This window comes from Schistocerca nitens, chromosome 3, assembly GCF_023898315.1.
Source record: "Schistocerca nitens isolate TAMUIC-IGC-003100 chromosome 3, iqSchNite1.1, whole genome shotgun sequence".
NCBI lineage: Eukaryota > Metazoa > Arthropoda > Insecta > Orthoptera > Acrididae > Schistocerca > Schistocerca nitens.
This window is the reverse complement of record NC_064616.1, coordinates 493464067-493486531: the sequence shown is the minus strand read 5'-3', so window position 1 is coordinate 493486531 and position 22465 is coordinate 493464067. Positions and strand designations below refer to the sequence as shown.

At 41.6% G+C, this 22465-nt stretch overlaps 1 protein-coding gene across 2 annotated transcripts in view; it reads left to right on the top strand.

Annotated features, from left to right (window-relative positions):
* The window catches only part of LOC126248423 (elongation of very long chain fatty acids protein-like), a 211004-nt gene that overhangs the window by 83471 nt on the left and 105068 nt on the right, over positions 1–22465 (top strand). For both annotated transcript variants that reach the window (XM_049949391.1, XM_049949390.1), the window contains exon 2: positions 11893–11968. In XM_049949391.1, the coding sequence (XP_049805348.1) occupies positions 11905–11968 (64 nt within the window). In that variant the 5' untranslated portion in view covers positions 11893–11904. The remainder of the gene's footprint in view (positions 1–11892; positions 11969–22465) is intronic.

Sequence of the window (22465 nt, the reverse complement as noted above, 5' to 3'; positions counted from 1 at the left end):
GACATTGTAATTCTGGAGGAGACAGCAAAAGACTTGGAAGAGGAGTTGAACGGAATGGACAGTGTCTTGAAAGGCGGATATAAGATGAACATAAACAAAAGCAAAACGAGGATAATGGAATGTAGTCGAATTAAGTCGGGTGATGCTGAGGGAATTAGATTAGGAAATGAGACACTTAAAGTAGTAAACGAGTTTTGCTATTTGGGGAGCAAAATAACTGATGATGGTCGAGAGAAGATATAAAACGTAGACTGGAAATGGCAAGGAAAGTGTTTCTGAAGAAGAGAAATTTGTTAACATTGAGTATAGATTGAAGTGTCAAGAAGTTGTTTCTTAAAGTATTTGTATGGAGTGTAGCCATGTACGGAAGTGAAACGTGCACGATAAATAGTTTGGACAAGAAGAGAATAGAAGCTTTCGAAATGTGGTGCTACAGAAGAATGCTGAAGATTAGGTGGGTAGATCACATAACTAATGAGGAGGTATTTAATAGGATTGGGGAGAACAGGAGTTTGTGGCACAACTTGACTAGAAGAAGGGATCGGTTGGTAGGACATGTTCTGAGGCATCAAGGGATCACAAATTTAGCATTGGAGGGCAGCGTGGAGGGTAAAAATCGTAGAGGGAGACCAAGAGATGAATACACTAAGCAGATTCAGAAGGATGTGGGTTGCAGTAAGTACTGGGAGATGAAGCAGCTTGCACAGGATAGGGTAGCATGGAGAGCTGCATCAAACAAGTCTCAGGACTGAAGACAACAACAACAACAACAACAACAACAACAACAACTATTTAGACTACAAGAAAAGAAATCTCAAAAACTTAAAATTTATCATCTACGTTTACCTGTCATTTCTCGCTATATAGTGCACCTTGTGTTACAGATGAAACATATTCGCGGCAACATCTTGGCAATATACGCCATACAGAAAAAGTTAAATAAAAACCAAAATCGAAATGGATTATACGTTGTAACGATGTGCTCCTCGAGCTCGAATGCTGCCAGAGGCAGCGGAAGTACTGCTTGAGAAATTTTGTTATTTCATCCAGAAGGAGCTGCACGTGAGAGAACGTGATGCTGCGACCTTTGCGTAGGCAGCGGTCGCCGTAGCGGCGACATTGGCGAGTAGTCTCAAGGCAGCGAGGCTGCGGGAAGCAGGAAGCAGGAAAGCGGCGGCGCGCGTCTACGCATGTAATGCCGGCGAGGTCGCCGACCGCGCCATCACCTGCCGCCAGCACGTGCAGGTTGCGCCGATGGCAGTATCCGCAAACTTGTTGTCTTCTGTCTGACGTTTGGTTTGACGCAGGTCTCTAAACGCATCATTACGTCAATACAGTATAGCTGAATGTCCTCTGGAAATACACTGAGGATACGAATCACGGGATAGTGATATGCGCATAGACAGATGGCGGTAGCAACGTGTACACAAGGTATAAAACGGCAGTGCACTGGCGGAGTTGGCATTTGTGAAAAAGTTTCCAAAGGGATTATGGCAGCTCAAAGGGAATTAAGACTTTGAACGCGGTATGGTAGCTGGAGCTAGATGCATGTGACATTCCATTTCGGAAATCGTTAGGGAGTTCAATATTCAGAGATCCACAGTATCAAGAGTGCCGAGACTATCAAATTTCGAGCATTACCTCACCACGGTCAACGCAGTGGCCGACGGCCTTCACTTAACGACCGAGAGCAGCGGCGTTTGCGTAGTTGTCAGTGCTACCAGACAACCAACACTGCGTGAAATAACCACAGAAATCAAATTTTATGACGAACGTATCCGTTATGACATTGCGGGGAAATTTGGCACTCATGAACTGGCAGCAGATGACTGACGCGAGTGCCTTTGCTAACAGCAGGACATCGCCTGCAGTGTCTTTACTGGGTCGTGACTATATCGGCTGGATCCTCGACGACTGAAAAACCGTTGCCTGGTCAGATGAGTCACGATTTCTGTTGGTAACAGCCGATTATAGAGTTAGTGTGGCGCACAGCCCACGAAGTCATGGACCCAAGTTTTCAACAAGGTACTGTGCAAGCTGATGGTTTGGGCTGTGTTTACCTGCAATGGATTGGGTCCTCTGGTCAAACTGAACCGATCAGTTACTAGAAATGATTACGTTCGGCTAACTGGAGACCATTTGCAGCCATTCATGGACTTCATTTTCCCCAAAAACGATGCTCCATGTCACCTAGCCACAATACTTCCCGATTGGTTTGGCCACCCAGTTCGCCGGACATGAAACCCATCGAAAACACAGCGAGGCTCATTATTTCTGCAGGGGACTTGGAACGAGTTGTTCAGTCCACGCCACATAGAGTTGCTGCAGTACGCTGGGCAAAAAGAAGTCCGACAAGATACGAGGAGGTATCCCATGACTTTCATAACTTCAGTGTATAAAGGCTTTAACATCGTCTTGTCTTGGTATTGTTGGCAAATGTTAAACGCCGGATCAAGCAATCATCCTTGAGACGGAAAAATCTTACGTCCACAAATCATCACGGTTTTAGAAAGCATCGCTCGTGCGAAACTCAGATTGCCCTTTTCTCACATGAGACTGCGATCCATGGATGAAGGGCAACAGGCGAATTTCACGTTCCCAGATTTCCGAAAGGCGTTGGACATGGTGCCACTCTGCGGACTGTTCACGAAGGTATGAGCATACGGGACAAGTTCCCATAAATGTGAGTGGCTCGAGACTTAAGTAACAGAACCAGTATGTTGGCCTCAATGGCTAGTGCTGATCAGATGTAAAGGTATCCTTAGGAGTATCCCAGGGAATCGGGATAGCACCGTTATATAATGGGGAGGACAGGGTGAACAGCAGTGTGCGGCAGTTTGTTAAGGATGCTGTTGTGGACGGGAAGGTGTCGTCTTTAAGTGACTGTAGGAAGATACGAGATCTGTGTGTGGTGTGATGAGTGGAAACTTGATCTAAACGTAGATAACGGCAAATGAATGTAGATGAGTAGGAAAAACAGTCCCGTAATGTTGTAATACAGCATCACTAGTGTGCTGCTTGACACATTAACGCTGGTTAAATGTCTAGGCTTAAAGTTGGAAAGTGATTTGAAATGGAACGATCATACAAGGATTGTGTTGGGGAAGGCGTATAGTCTCTTTCGGTTTATTGGCAGAGTTTTAGGGAAGTATGGTTCACTTGTAAAGGACACCGCATATAAAACGTTATCGCGACCCGTTCCTGAGTACTACTCGAGTGTTTGGGATCCCCACCAGGTCGGATTAAGGCAGTGGCTCATAACCTTTCTTAGTCCATGGACCACTCAGACTACTTTGTTGGTAGCGGGGACCACAAAGCTGAAGAAAAATACTCAATCTAAGGTAAACATTAATCTAAACATCTAACAGATTCGTTAAACTCAAAAGAAAACGGCATTACTTCTACTGTTATAATAGAACTCAACATTTTAAATAAAAATTCGGTTTGCACAAATGATTTTTGAGCTTGCATCCTCTGTAGCAGTTCGGTAAACCTGGAACTAATTAGCTCAAAGCTACACCCACGTCTTCCCCTTCTTTCAGTCGATTGCTGGACATGGTTTTAATTACCATAAAATCAGAACAACCCTTGTTCGCTTAAATAAGCTGTGTAGTAAGGCATAAGAGAGTGCGAGGAAATTTCTCAAATTTTATTGTATGAAATTGCTTTTTTGCACGAAAACTGCTTGAGAGAATCTGATACAGTTCCTACAATTCTGGAAACAAGTGAGATCTTCCTGAATTTCTTTTTTAATCTCTCAAATTAGTGCCAAAAGGGTTGTGAATCAGTTTTTGCTTAACTTTAGCAAGTGTTTTGCTATATTCTCGGAAGTAATTATTGAATTCATCATTCAGTATTTGCAGATCACTCTTAATGTTTTCTTTTCTGTTTTAATAGTTTCATATTTTTCATCATGGAGTAAGTTTAATGTCACGAACACACAAGAATTATTTCCACCTAATTTGCCTATCCATAATTGAAGTTGGCAAATAGACTCAAGAAGTTTATCTTCAAAGATATATCTGAAATGGCTTCTAAATACGGTTCTGGAATCTTCCAACTGCAAATTCAACTTAAGTGTGTGAAAATATCCACAAGAAAAGCTTTACGTATGAGCTGTCAGCTCAGAAAGCTGCCATAGTAAGACTTAAATTTTTTTCCACGTATAAACAACTCAATCTCTCCTCTGAAATCGTATGATCTTAATAGCATGTTACCTATCGACAGTCTATTTAAGGTACTGCTTTTGATATGCATCACATTTATGGTCAATTGCATTGTACTACTAAGACATTAAGGAAGAGTCTTGGAAGTTAATGTCTGGCGATGTATGACACAATTCCTTGTTAATGTCGAAGCATTCTTCTGTTCTATTAACGTCACTAGACCTGAGCATGATCCTAACATAGCTGGAGCTCCTACCATCTGTACAGAAACCGGTAAGCATTTTCCGACATACTGCACTGGTTTTAGAAATATTCTGTTCTTATTTTCATGACGCCGATAACTTGTAGTTCCCGCGAAATTAATCACTCTTTATGTTTTAGTCTTCTAAAAAATTGATGAACACTAGTAACAAACGACTAAAAATATCGGTCGATTCATCACACTGCAGAGTTAAATATGGCGATATTTTAACTAAAAGAACTTTCATTAAACAAGGTTTAAAGTGTGTTTCATCAGTTGTGAGAAACTGTTTTGATTGCGCTATCAATTTCGATACCTCAAATGAGACTATCGATTATTTCTCCGAGGATGCAAATATCATACCACTAAGCCTGAATTTTATTTTATTTTTTTCCAAGCACACTAATTTTCCTTCGCAGAATTTTGGTAGTCGGTCAGAGAAAATAGGACGGACCGTTTCTAAGCAGCGTTTTAATTTCGATGGCTTCAAAGAATCGTTCGCGATTTTTATTCCCCGTTAATTTACATCAAAGTAAATCCGAATTTAATGTAATTCATGTCGGATTTTCTCTTGGACTAATATCTGAAAATAAAACAGAAATGCAGTCCAATAGAAACATAACAAGCAAAAAGTAAACAATGTATTTTCATAATAAAATCAATCAAATAATAATGAATAATTACTTCTACTACATTTATTTTAATTGCATATTGCTATTGTGTAATGTCATATTCCAATTAGGTATTCAACGAAATGCACCTAACTGCTATGAACTTCCTGTAACACAAACTTACATAGATATACTCACGTCTATTTCCCCTTTTGTAAAAAATATTTTTGATTAAAGGATATTTAACATAGAAAAATTCGAACTTTTTTTTGTAAGCTATAAATTGATAAGCATGTTAAGGACCAACAGTCAAACTACTAATACCATAGAACCACTAAACAGACAAATGCAGTCACTGAGACCGCTGAGCAAGGCAGAAGAACGCTCATTATTGACCGGCTCGTCCCATGCTGTAACGTCCATCACTTTCCGTACCCCGGCCACCCACGCACATTGGCACTCACCGACCCCGCAGCGCTACACCGCCCGCGTAAAAGGGATTATTAACTTCAAACGAATAATCGTTTGAAATTTTAAGTCTTTCGCGGATCATATTTCGACTCTTGAGGACCGCTCGCGGTGTTTGGACTACTGATCGGGAACCAATGGTTTAAAGGATGATATCGAAGCAATTCGAAGGCTCGCTGCTAGATTTGTTAACGGTAATTTCGATCAACACGCAAGTATTACGGCGATGCTTACGGTACTCAAATGGGAGTATGTGGACGGGAGGCGACGTCAATTTCGAGGAACTCTATTGAGAAAATTTAGTGTGTCATTTGAAGCTGACTACAGAACGATCCTGATGCTGCCAACGTACACTTCGCTTAAGGACTACGCAAGTAAGATAAGAGAATTTAGGTCTCGTACGGTGACATACAGACAGCTGTTTTCTCCTCGGTCTGTCTGACGGTGTAACAGTAATGGAAATCAGTAGTAGGCACAAAGTACCTTCCGCCACGCACCATACGATTACTTGATCGGTATGAATGAAGACGCTGATGTAGATGTTGCCCCTACAGCTACTGAAAAATCTGCAGCCCTTTTTTAAGAACCATATGTTAATCTCGTTTCGCCAGATAACCCCACCGATTTACTTACTCATGCTGCGGTTTTCTGTATAGTCGAGGCGCGCAAGACAACCCGCGGCACTAATGTCTATGGTTCGTAGAGGAAAGGCAATATGGACATCCGCAGTGATTACTTCGTGGACAAAAACCCACGCCAATGACGGTGTATCTGCGGATTTCGATGATAAATGACACTCTGTGGTTAAAGGTCAGTGTCAATATTAAGATTTTCATCTACTTGAGTTACATGCTCAAATGTTTGAATAAAATCAGTGAATCTATATAACGATTGTCTCAAATATATTTAAAAGTATAGATCATCGTTTATTAATTGCAGAAAATTAGCACGTTAAAATAATTTGACGTTGTGCTGAATTAAAGTAAACTTCTTAAACCAACTACACACACTAAAAGTTTTGCATCACCCCGGTTCCTAGAACTCCTGAAGATAGACGTTGACTCTGGATATTTTATCACAGACACAGTCCCTTTGACTGTTCAGAGATGTAACTAAAACCGCCCAATGATGTAAACAACCATGCATGAGCAGCGCCTGATAGACGGAGGGGGTCCGACAGCCGATCACTTCCAGTCATTCCACCAGGAAGGAGGTACACGGCTCGTGTTGTCTATAGTTCAACCATGCCTAGACGGTCAATACCGCGGTTCGATCGCGTCAGCCTTGTCACTTTGTGCCAGGAAGGGCTCTCAACAAGGGAAGTGTCCAGGCGTCTCGAAGTGAACCAAAGCGATGTTGTTCGGACATGGAGGAGATAAAGAGAAAGGAACTGTAGATGACATGCCTCGCTCAGGCCGCCAAGGGATACTACTGCAGTGGCTGACCGCTACCTACGGATTATGGCTCTGAGGAAACCTGACAGCAACGCATCCTTGTTGAATAATGCTTTTTGTGCAGCCACAGGACGTCGTGTTAAGACTCAAACTGTGCAAAATAGGCTGCATGATGCGCAACTTCACTCCCGACGTCCATGACGAGATCCATCTTTGCCACCACGACACCAGGCAGCGCGGTACAGATGGGCCCAACAACATGCCGAATGGACCACTCAGGATTGGCATTACGTTCTCTTCACCGATGAGTGTCCCATATGCCTTCTACCAGACGATCATCGGAGACGTGTTCGGAGGCAACCCGATCAGGCTGAACGCCTTACACACTGTCCAACGAGTGCAGCAAGGTGGAGGTTCCCTGCTGTTTTGGGAAGGCATTATGTGAGGACGACGTACGACGCTGGTGGTCATGGAAGGCGCCGTAACGGCTGTACGATACGTGAATGCCATCCTCCGATCGATAGTGCAACCATATCGGCAGCATATTGGCGAGACATTTGTTTTCATGGACGACAACTCGAGCCCCCATCGTGCACATCATGTGAATGACTTCCTTCAGGATAACTACATCGCTCGACTAGAATGGCCAGCATGTTCTCCAGACGTGAACCCTATCTGACATGGCTGGGATAGATTGAAAAGGGCTGTTTATGGACAACGTGACCCACCAACTGCTCAAAGGTATCTGCGCCGAATCGCCATTGAGAAGTGGGACAGTCTGGACCAACGGTGCCTTCATGAACTTTTGGATAGTATCTCACGTTGAATACAGGCATACATGAATGTAACAGGACGTGCCACTGGGTAATAGGTACCAGTGTGTACAGCAATCTGGACCACCACCTCTGATGGTCTCGCTGTATGGTGGTACAACATCCAGTGTGCGATTTTCATGAGCAGTAAAAGGGCGGAAATGATATTTATGTTGATCACGCTTCCAGTTTTTTGTACAGGTTCCGGAACTCTCGGAACCGAGGTGATGCAAAACTTGTTTTGATGTGTGTATAATGACTAGCATTTAACAGCAAGCAAGACGTAATGGCAGCTTGTAACACGATTTCATTGACTTCCCGGAGTTGAAAATATGTTACAAAATGTTTTCACGAAATTTATTTCAGTAATTACGACCAAGTTGTAGCTTTAGTGGGCGTAAATTACGAGGTCGGTCAGCAGCAGGCGTAAGACTTGTTAAGAGTTCTGGTCTACGGGATGGCTTGAAGTTCTTTGCAAAAATTTTAATATCTGAGATTATGAATAAGACTTCCGGTCGCGGATGGCATTTCTCTTATCCGTGCAGAACTCTACCCGTGGTCATCCAGCATTTCAATGAGCGATTGAGATTTACGCCTAAGATTGTTGTGCGTGAATGAGATAATGCACGTCACCATAACCATGATACGAGGAGAAAAACAAGGGCTCGTAAAGTGGCTGAAAGCGTTAAAGGTGGGCTAGTAGAGCCACGATTTTTCTATTGTGTTGAAAGACTGTAACTGCTTCAAAGGTTCAACAAAACGCCACAGTAAACCTGTTCGCCACGCATTGTTGAATCCAGTTTTCTACGCCGACTGGAGCTTTATGCTAATATACACATGTGACTTACCGACTGTGACGGAGCTTAAGCCTCAATTTGAAATCCTGCAGCTTTTACAGACACAAATATCAGTCAAGTTAAATATTCAAAAAAAATTGCTATTGAATTATAAAACGTTTTCTTAACCTTTTCCTGGTTTTCTGAACCAGACTAGTTGAAACACAGTTTCCACTTCATCAGAGCAACACTCACAAATCATGGTAAAATAGAGGTAATACTAAAGTGTAGTTCCCACAAAGGGTTACTTATTTTTCTCAAAAACCCAGAAATGAAATTTTGGTTATTCCCACGCTATTTCCGTGATTTTGAAGGAAGCTATAATCTGAGAAAGAAAGAAAATTAGTGTGAATTTTAAAGCATGAATTAATTTTTTGCTATCTAAAATTCTAGGCTAAGACCACAATATTCCTTACCGGAAAGTATTCTGATGGTTTTTCTTTATAATATTTTATTCAGCAAATGTTTTGAACATTTTAAAATATAAAAATGTAACATATCAAGAATTACGAAACTCGCATAAGATTAAGAGGCTAATCTACAGCTTATTTTGAATGGCTGCTTAAGCTACCAAGTTTTTATTAAACGCTAAAATTCACAATAAACACGCAATTCTGATAAATATGTCTCCGGAAAATAACCATACATCTGGCACCGTACGACTGAACTATGTCAGGGCGATTGTATCTCGCATTAAGTGACAGTCGTATAGGGTGACCAGAATCCAGCACTCAAACTGACCGTACACTACGGAGAAAGGCAGAACGACTCAGAAAGGAAAGCGGATGGCCGTTGAAATTTTCGTCAGCCACTTCAGACTGATGGTACCATTTACGGACTTCACTACTGCTAACGATGCCAAATCCTGTTTCGTATTCTGAACGTGCCCAAATTTATCGTCATTAAAATACTGGCAATTTCGGTGTGTGGTCGGAAACCATTTTCCTATATATTTTAGAAAAGTTAAATATGCTGATAACGAATGAACTTCTCGACTCTAAAAATTATGCTACTAGTAAAACACTAACGTATGGTCTAGTAGCTATCAGCCAGACGCAACGAGCAGCTGTGAATACGATTTTGTGTGACCCTTCAACGAATTAATCTCGTGTAAAATTTCCTGGATATGTCTTTTTTTTGTTTTTTTTTTTTTTTTTTTTTTTTTAAAGTGGGTATTAGCCAATTTCAAAGTAAAAGGTCGAAATATTAAAGCAGCTGTTCAAAGTGTTGTAATACGATCGCCTTCTCGCCGCTAGAAACAGGAAAAGCAGCGACGCAGATGAAGGGCACCGTGAATACGCGAGCCGTTCCACAACCAGGATCACAATTCTCGGATCCGGCGTGAACGTAATTAGTTTCTATAGTTCCCGTCATTACTTGATGTTTCTGCCATGAAGCTACAAATCACAACCTGCCCCATCCTTCTCAAACTTTACCTGCAAGTAGGTAAATATCTGTATTCTTTTCGTAAACTATACCACTATTGCATGTGTAATCTTTTAAAAAGATATCCACTAGTAAATAAACGATACTACTAATACTGCTACTACTACAGCATTCTGCTCGATGACTGGCATTCTCAATGACAACTGCGCGTATTGACGCAGCAGCAGTAACGAAACCGTTATGGATGCTCCATATGTTGAATTAGAATGCACGTCCTCAAACACGTGATAGGATAATAAAACCATTTCGTGACTGTTACTCTCACAACCTTTGTCCACGACCAAATCATCTGAAACGGCAGGAGGTTCACATCTGAATTTGGATAGTAAATGGTGCAGCACTTGCTCTAAACCTCCAATTGCTCTAAACCTCCAATTGCTCTGAACCTCCAACTGACAAAACTAGTGTGTGTAACTGGGCAGGTTGTGTAATGGGTGTTTCTTTCACACTATATTAATGTCGCATGAGCTTAAAACAAAGTACATTATTTTTGGAAAAATCGAAAGGAACAAGTCTGAATTACTTTCCCGTTATTTCATAGCTCACCATATTTATACGCTTCCTATACAGCAGGTTGCCCTGCAAATGTAAGCTGTAACGGTTGTTACCTAGAAGTAGGTCGTGCCCTAAATGAAGTTGATGTGGTTACCATGGGCGTAGATAAGACAACGCTTACACAAAATAGCCAGTTTCATTTACTGGGAGCTCGAGTTTAGTATCTGTTCTGAGAATTGATAGCCAGGCATTCGTTAAGATTACTTTCACATAACCGCAAGCTGCAGCTATATACCCAAACCTATGCTAGGATAACCTAGAAATGTTTCCATGGGATCTTAAATAGAAATAAAACAGTTGAGGTGGAAACATGTACTGAAACATGTGTAGATATTTTTTTCCTCATTTTAACCAACGAAACTTCAGCACTTGTTCCACCGTGGAGTTAATTTCCTTATTCCTGCGTCACAAAAGTGCCAAGATTCCACGAACACGCCACCGCTTCCAGCCATACAAGCTTATAGCAGCAGCGCTCTTCAAACAAAGCTGTCCATGACTCGAGCAGTTCGCAATGAGTCGCGAACAGCAGTGTGAGAAGTGTAAACAGTCGGCAAAGAGGCTAAAAGACTCCTGCCCATGCACTGGGACGACACTGGTCTGGATTCTAGTCTGTATTCCGCAACTCTAAGTCGAATATTTCTTAGGGTGTATAATCGTGGCGACACCGTACTCATTCCAGGTAAAACGTTGTCCGATACAAAGAAACAATTAAAAATGTAAAGGTGAGTAAATGGAATGACTCTGACTCTTTCTGATTTACGGACTTCACTTTTTTTAAGCTGGCTTGTAGCCTATATAGCCAGTAAGTTAACTGAAGGGAAGCAAACTAAAATTGTTTCAAAGTATAACGCCTTGCAAATTAAATAATCAGCGTACTAATGTTTAATACACACGTAGTGATGATACGTATAAAACCTACACACATTATTTAGGTGAGACTCGGAGACACAGGACTCCCACTTCAGTGAACAGTGATGGTTCCTGAGCCCACAGTCACCCACATCATCTTACGGGAATACGTGTTACAGTCGAGAAGCAAACACAACCATATCAATGTTAGCCGTTTGCAGATGAACTCCCCTATTAACATACCGACTGCAAGAGTTGTAGCAGTCTGCCAAGAAATGCGGATTTCGTTGCAGACTTTCCCAAACGTCGGTATTTTATCGTCTATCGATTACAAAGCACATTGATCACAGATGTTAAGTATTCTGCTAAAGTATTAATAGTCTAACTAGATATGCATAGCTCATGTTTTGTTCAGCTACACTAGCTTTCAGTATTTTTTTCTAAAAAACTTGTGGCATTGCTTGTGCAATGATCTGAACGAAAAACTTTGACAGAATATTGTATTCTGTTACAGATAGCAGACACTATGACGCTGCAAGTGGTGGCAGACCTCGTGAACTTCTACAGGGACCTGATGGATAACAGGAGCGGTAAGTGTGTCACGTTCAGAATAATCGTCCAGATGTAAGCGGTTCGCTTTCATCAGGTCATAGTTGACAGTGATTAGGACAACCTAATGCTGAACTACTTCACAATTTTCAGTTCCAAATGTCATTACAGTTGACAGCCTATGCGCATTGCCCAGAGGAGAGTGAAGGCGTTTCGTGGTAACCCCCAAAATTTTAACCATAGCCAGTCAGTCATTATCACAGACTGCTAGAACTCTTTCAGCCTACATCCTCGCTAACTGAGTTGACGTCAGTCACGGACGTTTCACAACAAACTTGGACATAAATACTCTCTGACAAAAAATACTTGACTCAGTTGAGCAGAACAATGTAAGCTTCAAATTTCAGTAACTTGATAAATGATCTAATAATTTTCCGAAATGTTTATTAAAACTTGTCTTCCTCTATCTTTCAGGAATTTGAGTTCATTGATTATTTTTACCAATAGTGAAACGTCTCTGCACTTTAAAATCAGATAAACTCGCCTTTAAAGTTTCTCTTATTAGGTTCCGTTTTTGAATATCTGCAGCCACACTCAGATTTTTCAGATCTTTAGGCACTTTCTTAAATTTTCTGAAATATAAATATAGGTCCCTTTCACTTACGAGCTTCCTGATGGATCGACGTGCAGTGATAAACGCAATGAAAAAGTTAAAGTACTGTTTTCTATCAACACTTTCATCTTCAAAAAATAATTTACCCGTACTACAATGAAGTTAAGATCCCAGTAGTTTCTCCACGGTCTCAGGAGTTTTCTTTATACTGCGAAGCAGCACTCTGGCATAACCGACGTACCAGCTGCCAAACATGCTAATCTCCTCCTTCAGAATGAATATTTCAGCGGCATAGTTAGTGATGAACTTACTACGATACACGCAGTCCTAAGTGTTCTTTCGATTATGCAAAACGAGAATTTCAATGTAAAGAGTTAAGTTTCGATTACTGGCGATGCATCTTGGAAAATTCAGTTCGGTGACTGGTCTGTGTGTTGAGAGATCAAATGGGGAAACTCCAGTTCTCAGACCAGTGGACCCGGTTATTTCCTAAGAAATGTTATCAGAGGGGAAAAGACCTAGGCAGACCATGTTGTTGTTTGTTGTTGTGGTCTTCAGTCCTGAGACTTGTTTGATGCAGCTCTCCATGCTACCCTATCCTGTGCAAGTTTCTTCATCTCCCAGTACCTACTGCAACCTACATCCTTCTGAATCTGCTTAGTGTATTGATCTCTTGGTCTCCCTCTACGATTTTTACCCTCCACACTGCCCTCCAATGCTAAATTTGTGATCCCTTGATGCCTCAAAACATGTCCTACCAACCGATCCCTTCTTCTAGTCAAGTTGTGCCACAAACTTCTCTTCTCCCCAATCCTATTCAATACCTCCTCATTAGTTATGTGATCTATCCACCTTATCTTCAGCATTCTTCTGTAGCACCACATTTCAAAAGCTTCTATTCTTTTCTTGTCCAAACTGGTTATCGTCCATGTTTCACTTCCATACATGGCAACACTCCATACAAATACTTTCAGAAACGACTTCCTGACACTTAAATCTATACTCGATGTTAACAAATTTCTCTTCTTCAGAAACGATTTCCTTGCCATTGCCAGTCTAAATTTTATATCCTCTCTACTTCGACTATCATCAGTTATTTTACTCCCTAAATAGCAAAACTCCTTTACTACTTTAAGTGTCTCATTTCCTAATCTAATCCCCTCAGCATCACCCGATTTAATTTGACTACATTCCATTATCCTCGTTTTGCATTTGTTGATGTTAATCTTATATCCTCCTTTCAAGACACTGTCCATTCCGTTCAACTGCTCTTCCAAGTCCTTTGCTGTCTCTGACAGAACTACAATGTCATCGGCGAACCTCAGTTTTTACTTCTCCATGAATTTTAATACCTACTCCGAATTTTTCTTTTGTTTCCTTTACTGCTTGCTCAATATACAGATTGAATAACATCGGGGAGAGGCTACAACCCTGTCTCACTCCCTTCCCAACCACTGCTTCCCTTTCATGTCCCTCGACTCTTACAACTGCCATAAAAAGATAAAATATGACGGAAACATTTTACCATACCCCCAACTACATACAAATGTATAGTAGTGTACTTCCGATAATTAAAACCTCAGCAACATTAAGGTTCACTATCAAATGTGAGTAAATTTTGAGAGATCCATATCGTAGAAGCAGATGGAGATGGCAATGCGCGAGGGTGCCATCTCAGGTTCAAACGCAGATAACGTAGGTGGCAGGCTTCAGTTCTTTGGGTATCGGGTAAAACTGCAACTCTTCTACAAAATAAATTTGCCTGAGGCAAGCATAAACGACTTAACATAAAACAAACAGGTATCAAACGAAACACGACACCACGTAAAGGTAATTTTTTGTCATTCTAATAGCATTCGTAGAGCATTAAACGTTCAAATACAAACGAAGGAAAATTAGCGTTAACCGTCCCATTGACGACCAGTTCATGAGAATAGATAGGTCGAAAATGAGGAAGAAGACCGGTTTGTGTCATTCTCGAAGGAAATAGTCGGTTGATGTCTGAATTACGGACATGGCTTGTGTAAACGGAGGCTTTGAACTCCGTTTTGCCGGATTGCAATCTAGTGCCTTAGACAGTGCACCAGATCGCTCGGTCTTTGTCACAGTATTCATACAAGAGCACAATCAGTCTTACTTCATATATGAGAGATTTCAGTGAAACAGTTGAGAAACAAGCTCAGCAACCGTTATCGCATTTCTGATAGTGCGAGTCGTTGGTGCAATTGGCGAACATTATTTCCCGTGTGGCATGAATTCAGTGATAGGCAGAGCAACATAAGGGTACACCGAATGGGCCACCGATTTTTCTCTTCTTTTGCACAGTTGTGGTGCCGGATGCTTACAATTTAAGTGCGGCTAATCAGAGGTCTATTGTGGGCTGTATTTATTGTATGGGAGCAGAATTTAGTAGAAATGCCAATGTTTCAATGCGGGACCGATTTACGCTGGAAAAAATGGCTCCGGTATTGGCCTCCCGTTTGCAAGTCTGGCAATGTACGGCATCTCGTAATCATCTCCGATGCTCACATTGACATTGTGTACGGATTGGTTAATAATAAAATCAACGTTATGCCTTTCTCACTTGTTTGACGTTTTCTGTACACGTGCCGTTCCTAATCCATTACACATGGAAACATTTCAATACCCCTTTCTTGCATTCACAGCGTCAGACTTGCACCTGGGGGCAAACACTGGAACTAATTTTTTCCGGCGTAAATCGGGTCCGCATTAACGCATTAGAATATATACTAAGTTTCGCTACCATACGATATTTATAGCCCACACTGGAGCTCTGTGAGTAGTTGTACTTTAATTATAACCGTCTGGTACGTACTTACTGTTAACAAATGCCGACCTAGTAGGATAGGCTTCTATCTTGTTTCGGAGAAAGAGCTGCAAACCTATTGGCCTGTTGAATACCACACGAGAAGCCAGCCGTCGAGCAATGTCGCTAACAAAACAGGCTCCATGCCTCAGTTCCTAAAAATAGTCACTGAGACGTTGCACCAAATTTATTCTTGCCAAAATCTGGTTTAGCTCTAAATACCGATAGCTGCCATAGCTCCCATACTTCACCAGTGTTCCATGTGTGTCATGGTTGATGATGCGTCAAGTGAACAGAATGGGACTTCCTTCTTCGTGTAGTGACAGTGAGCAAATGTAACCGCGATCTTTTACTGATCCTTTGTTTCGACCAATGCACAAAAGATAAGGGGAAGAATGTGAATTTAAGGCTCCGTGGCAACAAGTCACAATCTGCTTATGTGCATGTTTGTGTTCCATTGGCTCAGTGAACTGAAGATCTGACTGCTTCCATCAGTTTCACCAGAGCTGTTTATAACTGGAAGATAACATAAGAGTGGTGATAAATTATTTTGCACGTTCTCTCGCGGAGACTGGCACTAAAATATGTTTCGATGTTGTGTATCTCGCATTTGCGGGATGGTTTCACCATCCTAGAGGTCATATGTACCTTTCCGGAGAATATTTTTCTGGATCACAGAAACTAGTGGAGGAGGAATAATATACCACCTGATAGAGGAATCGTAGGGGCTAATCCATATTCAGTTCACACCATTTCTACAACGCTGCAGAAAGACGCTTTGCACCATCAGATTCACTGCCCGCGATGCTAGCACCTACAAATAATGTAACTGAACGTTGTCCGAGAAAGACAAAGACCCTTCTTTGAGTCCCGGTCCGGCGTAAAATTTTTGTATGTGAACACACGAATGCAGCACCTGCTCTGCAGCAGAGCCAAGTTTCATTTCGGAGGTGCACAGCCGTGAACTATGGCTGGCCCGACCTCTGACGCATATGCTGACTAACTTGTTATAATCCTTCAAGAAAAGAGTGGTCAATTGTTTGCAGGCGTCCTTGTAGTCATGCTAGTCGTCGACGTAGACATTGTGCGAACAATGATCTGCTGAGTAGTTAATATAACCTGTAGATAGCCACACTCTGCAGTCGCTTGACCCGACCAAAGATGGACAGGACTAACGCTTGGCGGTCGTGGATCGGTAACACGTTCACTGTATTAGGGCAGCAGTGTGGTGCATCAAAAGGACGCCGCATATCCGTCAGCAATCGTCTGTTCGACTTCCTATAGAACTTTTAACTCCTGTCTACATTCTCAATACAACCCATTTTCCGCTTCTGCCAGTGAAAGTAATTGCAGCATTTCACTTACACTTTTAGAATATTTAAAGTTCCCAGACAAAATAATACTTACATATGTGGTTGCCCCCGAGACAGAAGAGGCGCCAGTTTTTTTCGTTGAATGCCACACATTCTTCCGAAATCCATCACAAAGTGATGGTTGGGTCGTATGTGAAAGACTACTAAGAAGTGTAAAACAGTACTTTTACATGCATGCACAGAAACTTTCCACAACTGGGCAATGTGCCCTCCACAAGAGGCATAACATACAGATTGTAGTCAGACTTGCCCTATGCTTGCGTGAGCTTGCTTTAATAAAAGAACTGTTTTTGATCTGAAACGAAACAAAACTAAACTATTTTCAGTCCTCTACCTCTCACACGATAGAAGTGAAAAGCGTTTGGTAATTAAAATAAATTTTCGAGACGTGTAAATACAGCCCTCGGAGGTTACGAACATTGGAATCCATTCTGACAGTGTTGTTAGCGGGCGAACTATTTGCACGGCTCTAAAAGTTTCTATTGCCGCCAGCTATCGTTTTCGCCTTAGCATACATGTCCCAGGGTCGGTATAGCGTCACATGTGAACCCTTACATGTTCCGTAGATTCCTTTCCATTAGTTTTTATACATAGTTTCCATGTTCCCAACAGCCTCTAGAGCCATTTCGGGCCGGCATGCGTTCACAGTGAACGCCGTGTGCGTCAATGCAGTTTATTAGTGTGACAACTTACATTTTACTGTGTGTAAATATCCGTCTATGAACTGTCAGCTCATTGGCGGCGCATTGCAAATGGCGAGTTTGAGGGGGAAGAAAGGAAGGTGGCGGTGTAGGGGGGGGGGGGGGGGAGGGTCGCAGCAGAGAGAGAGCCGTGGGAGTATAAGTATCTGATTTCACAGTATCTTCTACGTGAATAAAATTGAAACTTCGAATAATTTTTAACCTGTTCATAAAACTAAAGTTTTTATTTTCAAGGAACCATCCGATTTTAAAAATAAATATTGTTTTACATCCATGACATGCAACCTTGTAGTAATTTTTGACATTACTTTCAGAATCGAAGATTTCATTTAGCTTCAACGAATGTTGAGTGTGCCCTCCACCGGACGCGCGACAATCATGCAGATGATAATAAAACTAGTACCATAATTTTGCCAGAATGTTTGGAATTGCTCCATTACCTGATGTTGCTATGCGATTTCATAGTTGTTGGAAGGGTAAGCACGTAGACATCGTATTTCACAATCTCTCTCAAAATAAAAAAAAAAGAATACGGTGATATCGGACGACCTTACAGGCCAGTGATGTAATAAGAGATGTTTACGTCATTCGTAGTAAATCTGTCTTTGAGGCAGTTCATTGTTCCGAAAATCACTTGACATAGTTGCAACTGAATTACATCTGTTGCAACACAAAGCACAAAACGCCGTTTGTGCTGAATATTGTCTAAAACACGTCCTTACCTAGGGAACGGAAACCTGGACGAGGGAATGGAATAAACTGAATGAAAATACAGGACTTAGGAGACTGAACGTATCTTTTTCCCGACGTGGGCTACCTCACAGTAAGTTCTGAAATTACTTCCCATAAATAACAGAAATTCATACTTTTTCATGTGGTATTTGTGTTTAATTTACTCAGTTCATCATTTTTGTGTTGAATAACTCACTTGGACGTTTTGTTTTGCTTTGATGCCGATGTGGCATTCGTGCCTTGCATTACCAAATGTTTTCATTCATCAGTATATTTCAGATGATGAAACTTTTTCGTAGAAAGTATTATTGTAACTTTTCTACTTCTTTTTGATAATCAGCTGATGTGTAAACGGCCAGTTTTACAACGGAGAGAAGGCAGCAGGAAGATAGGCATATCTACTAAAATCTTTCCTCTCTTTCTGGAAATGAACAAAATGGCTCTGAGTACTATGGGACTCAACTGCTGAGGTCATTAGTCCCCTAGAACTTAGAACTAGTTAAACCTAACTAACCTAAGGACATCACAAACATCCATGCCCGAGGCAGGTTTCGAACCTGCGACCGTAGCGGTCCCGCGGTTCCAGACTGCAGCGCCTTTAACCGCACGGCCACTTCGGCCGGCCGGGAAATGAACAGTGGAGGAGAATGGGGAGAGTACAGATGCCCTCTCAGGCTTCAATGAGGGTAACAGGGCGTCCAGTGAGGCAGAAGATCCCCACTATGAATGTAAGAGCATTTCAGACCAAGAAAATAAAACATAGACATAACTTTAATGGCAGGAGAAATTATAAAAATTGCCTGAAGGCACGGTGTTACTTCCACGATACGGCAAAGAAAAAGTGTGTTCAACTAAAAAGCACCTTGGGAGATCAGTGGGCGCATAATCAATAACTAAAAATATTTATTTTAGATCAGGTAACGCAAATTTTCAGAGCGGCTGTTCCGTGTAACGTGCCACTTAAGGTCCAGTGAGAGCAGTGTTTCTCTTACCGTTTTAGAAACGAAAACCCAAACTTTCAGCAATGGTTCTCAAAGAAAACAGGGAAAGTAAAATGCCATAGGAGTTAAATATGTGAAGAAGGAAAAAAAAATGCTGCAGAAGTTTTTGACGCTGAAATAAGGAACAACAAAATCAGTGGAATGTTCGTGATGTATTCTTTGCATAAGCATTCAAACAGCAAGGAATTTAGGGAACAACAGCTAAAATTGTTGGTCTCGTGAAGACATACTGACATAAAGGCATGTAAACAGTGCAGAAGGAATCAAACCTGGAGAAGCTGGTTGGCTTGGTGAAGACCGAGAAATAATGGAGTAAAATTAAGATGAGTCTGAAGAAATCAGAAATAAAGATAAGAAAAGCATGAACTACGTTGTCAAAGCGAGACAGTACTGGTTCGCTGATGGACAGAAAGAAGATACGTGAGATATGCCGAGAGAAAGGTTACGCCGATAACAGAAGCTTGACTCTCCTTTGGATCAGACGCAGATTACTGGGTAGTTGGTCCTATGGCTGAAATATGTGAAGACGTGGAGAAGGATTAGTATTACACTGAGGTGACAAGTCATGGAATGGCTATTTGCACGTATACAGCTAGCGGTAGTATCGCGTACACAAGGTACAAAAAGGCAATGCATTGGCGAAACTGTTACCTGTACTCAGTTGATTTCTGTGAAAAGGTTTCTGTTTCTGGCCACACGCCGGGAATTAACAGCCTTTGAACGCGGAATTGTACCTGGAGTTAGCCGCATGGGACACGCCATTTCAGTACTCCTTAGGGAATTCAGTATTCAGAGAGGTACTGTGTCAAGAGCATGCCGAGAATACCAAAGTTCAGTTTCATCAACACGGACAACGCAGTGGCCGACGGCCTTCAATCAACGACGTAGAGAAGCGGTGTTTCCGTAGAGTTGTCAGTGCTAACAGACAAGCAAAACTGAGTGAAATAATCGTAGAAATCAATGTGGGAGTACCAAGAACGTATCCGTTAGGACTGTGCGGCGAAATTTGGCGTTAATGAGCTATGGCAGCAGAAGAGCGACACTAGTGCCTTTGCTAACAGCGCGAGATCGCCTGCGCTCGAGACCATATCGGTTGGACCCTAGAGTACTGTAAAACCGTGGCCTGATCAGACGAAACCAGATTTCAGTTGGTAAGAGCTGAATTATCAATTGCTCCGTTTGCCTGCCTTACCACAGCTTAGTGCTATACGCCTCCAGTCACCAAATTCCTATGACGGAATTGTCAACCACTCCCTCTACAGACAAATGGCCGATGAGCATCATTTTTCAAACTGAAATGGGATTCATTTGTTAAGTGCACATTTCTACATTATCACCTAATACCGGTGTTCCTGCATCCACAATAAACGTACCGATTTGAGCAGCCTATTTGAGAATGGTATACAATCCAATTACACCGAAGCACATAGAAACAGTTTGTCGGGAAACTGCAACTCCTGAAGCATCTGTGAGCTTTGCATACAGTTTTTAAGATATCGTTATGTTGCACAGTACAGATAGGGCCAAATATTGGCCTGCTATGGAATACTCATTCTCGGACAACAATGTGTAGCCTACGACGAATATCTCCTGCGTCTTGGAACCATAGGCAAACTTTAAAATTAACTCGCCTGAGACTGCCGGCTGTGTCTGATCTCGTTCGATGAGAAAAGATTAACACTGCTGAACAGGTCGTAAATTGTTTTGGTGAACTTGATGAAGAAGTGTCACGAAGTGATTCCACCCTGCTAACAACGAAAGTGCAGTTACGACGGAGACGTTCCTGGGCTACTTTACAGAATCTTGTTATCTTTGAATCGTGTACAGGTATGAATATGAGGGTGCTTCTTTCCTATAACTGTAGAGCTCTCGTATGTCACGGTCATAGATACATTTTTTAGCGATTACAGAGTTTTTATTTTCGTTTCAAAATTTTTCGGTTCTCTTACGTAATGGTACAGACACAAAATTAACACACAATCCACACTGTGTATTCGATAACTACTACTATGAATGAAATCTCACTCCAACTAAACACTGTTTATTGATTTTTACTTTTTGTGTAGTATGTTTTTTTATGACCACGTAATACCTGTATTACATAACGCTGTTAATGCTTGCATTTACCCTGGTAACTATTTATGGCTCTATGCTACTTAAACTGGGCGTATTTATTTAACGCATGAGTGAAGGTGTGTAGGCAGACGAACTGAACTTGAAGGTGCAGTTACCTGCTTCTTCTGCAGCACATATGCTCACTTATGAGCGCAAAAGAAAGTTTCGAAAGAAATATATTGTTGATATCCCAGCAATGAAGCCTCTTCAAATTCCAAGCGTACAGTTCTCAATCGATCATAATATAATCCACCGTAATTTCCTACGGATTAGCGTTGTTTCTCGGCTGCGACTTTGCTGTCGTGATATTGCCTTAAGCCTCTCCTGAGTTATCCAAAACGAAATGTTAAGAAATGTCATTCCCTCATGGCGTTTCACTCCTTTAAATGTCACTTGGAAGGCACCGTCGCGTCGAGAACAGTAATCTAAGTAGTCGCTATCAAGCACCAAATAAATCAATTACAGTGAATGGTCCATACATTAATTTCTAGAGGGCCCGTCGCAGGTTGGTATTTACTCCAGTGGGAGGAAACTTTTAGTGCTCGGTTGACTACATTCCACAATTTTTTTTTTCCAAGAAAGTATTAATCGTAAAACAGAATAGAAGCATCTGAAATGTTGCCGCAGAAGAATGCTGAAGCATATTAATCGTAAAACAGAATAGAAGCATCTGAAATGTTGCCGCAGAAGAATGCTGAAGCATAGATCGGTAGACAGGATAATTAATGAAGATTTACTGAAACGAATTGGAGAGATCAGAAATTTATGGCCTAATCTCACTAAAAGAAGAGTCAATAGGACACATCAGTTACGTAACGGAGCTGCTAGTGTGGGGAGTGGTAAAATTGTAGAGGGAGACAAAGGGTTGCCTATAGAGAGCAGGTGCAACCGGTCGCAGGTTGCCAGTTACACAGAGACGAAGAGCCTGACACGGGATAGACTAGCGTGGGCGACAAACTATCTCCAGAATGAAAACAGTAAGACTTGTAGCGCTTTAGGATAAAAAAAATCCTTAATGATGCCTTCACAGAAAAGGAACTAGACATAATTAGTGAAGACAGAGTATTTAGTATTATGATTTTACGCTCTGTACACGATGTCATAAGACGTGCAGTATTTTTCAGTTATAACTAGGGTAATGAAATTGCGCCGCATCCTTGAGGCAAATACGGCAGT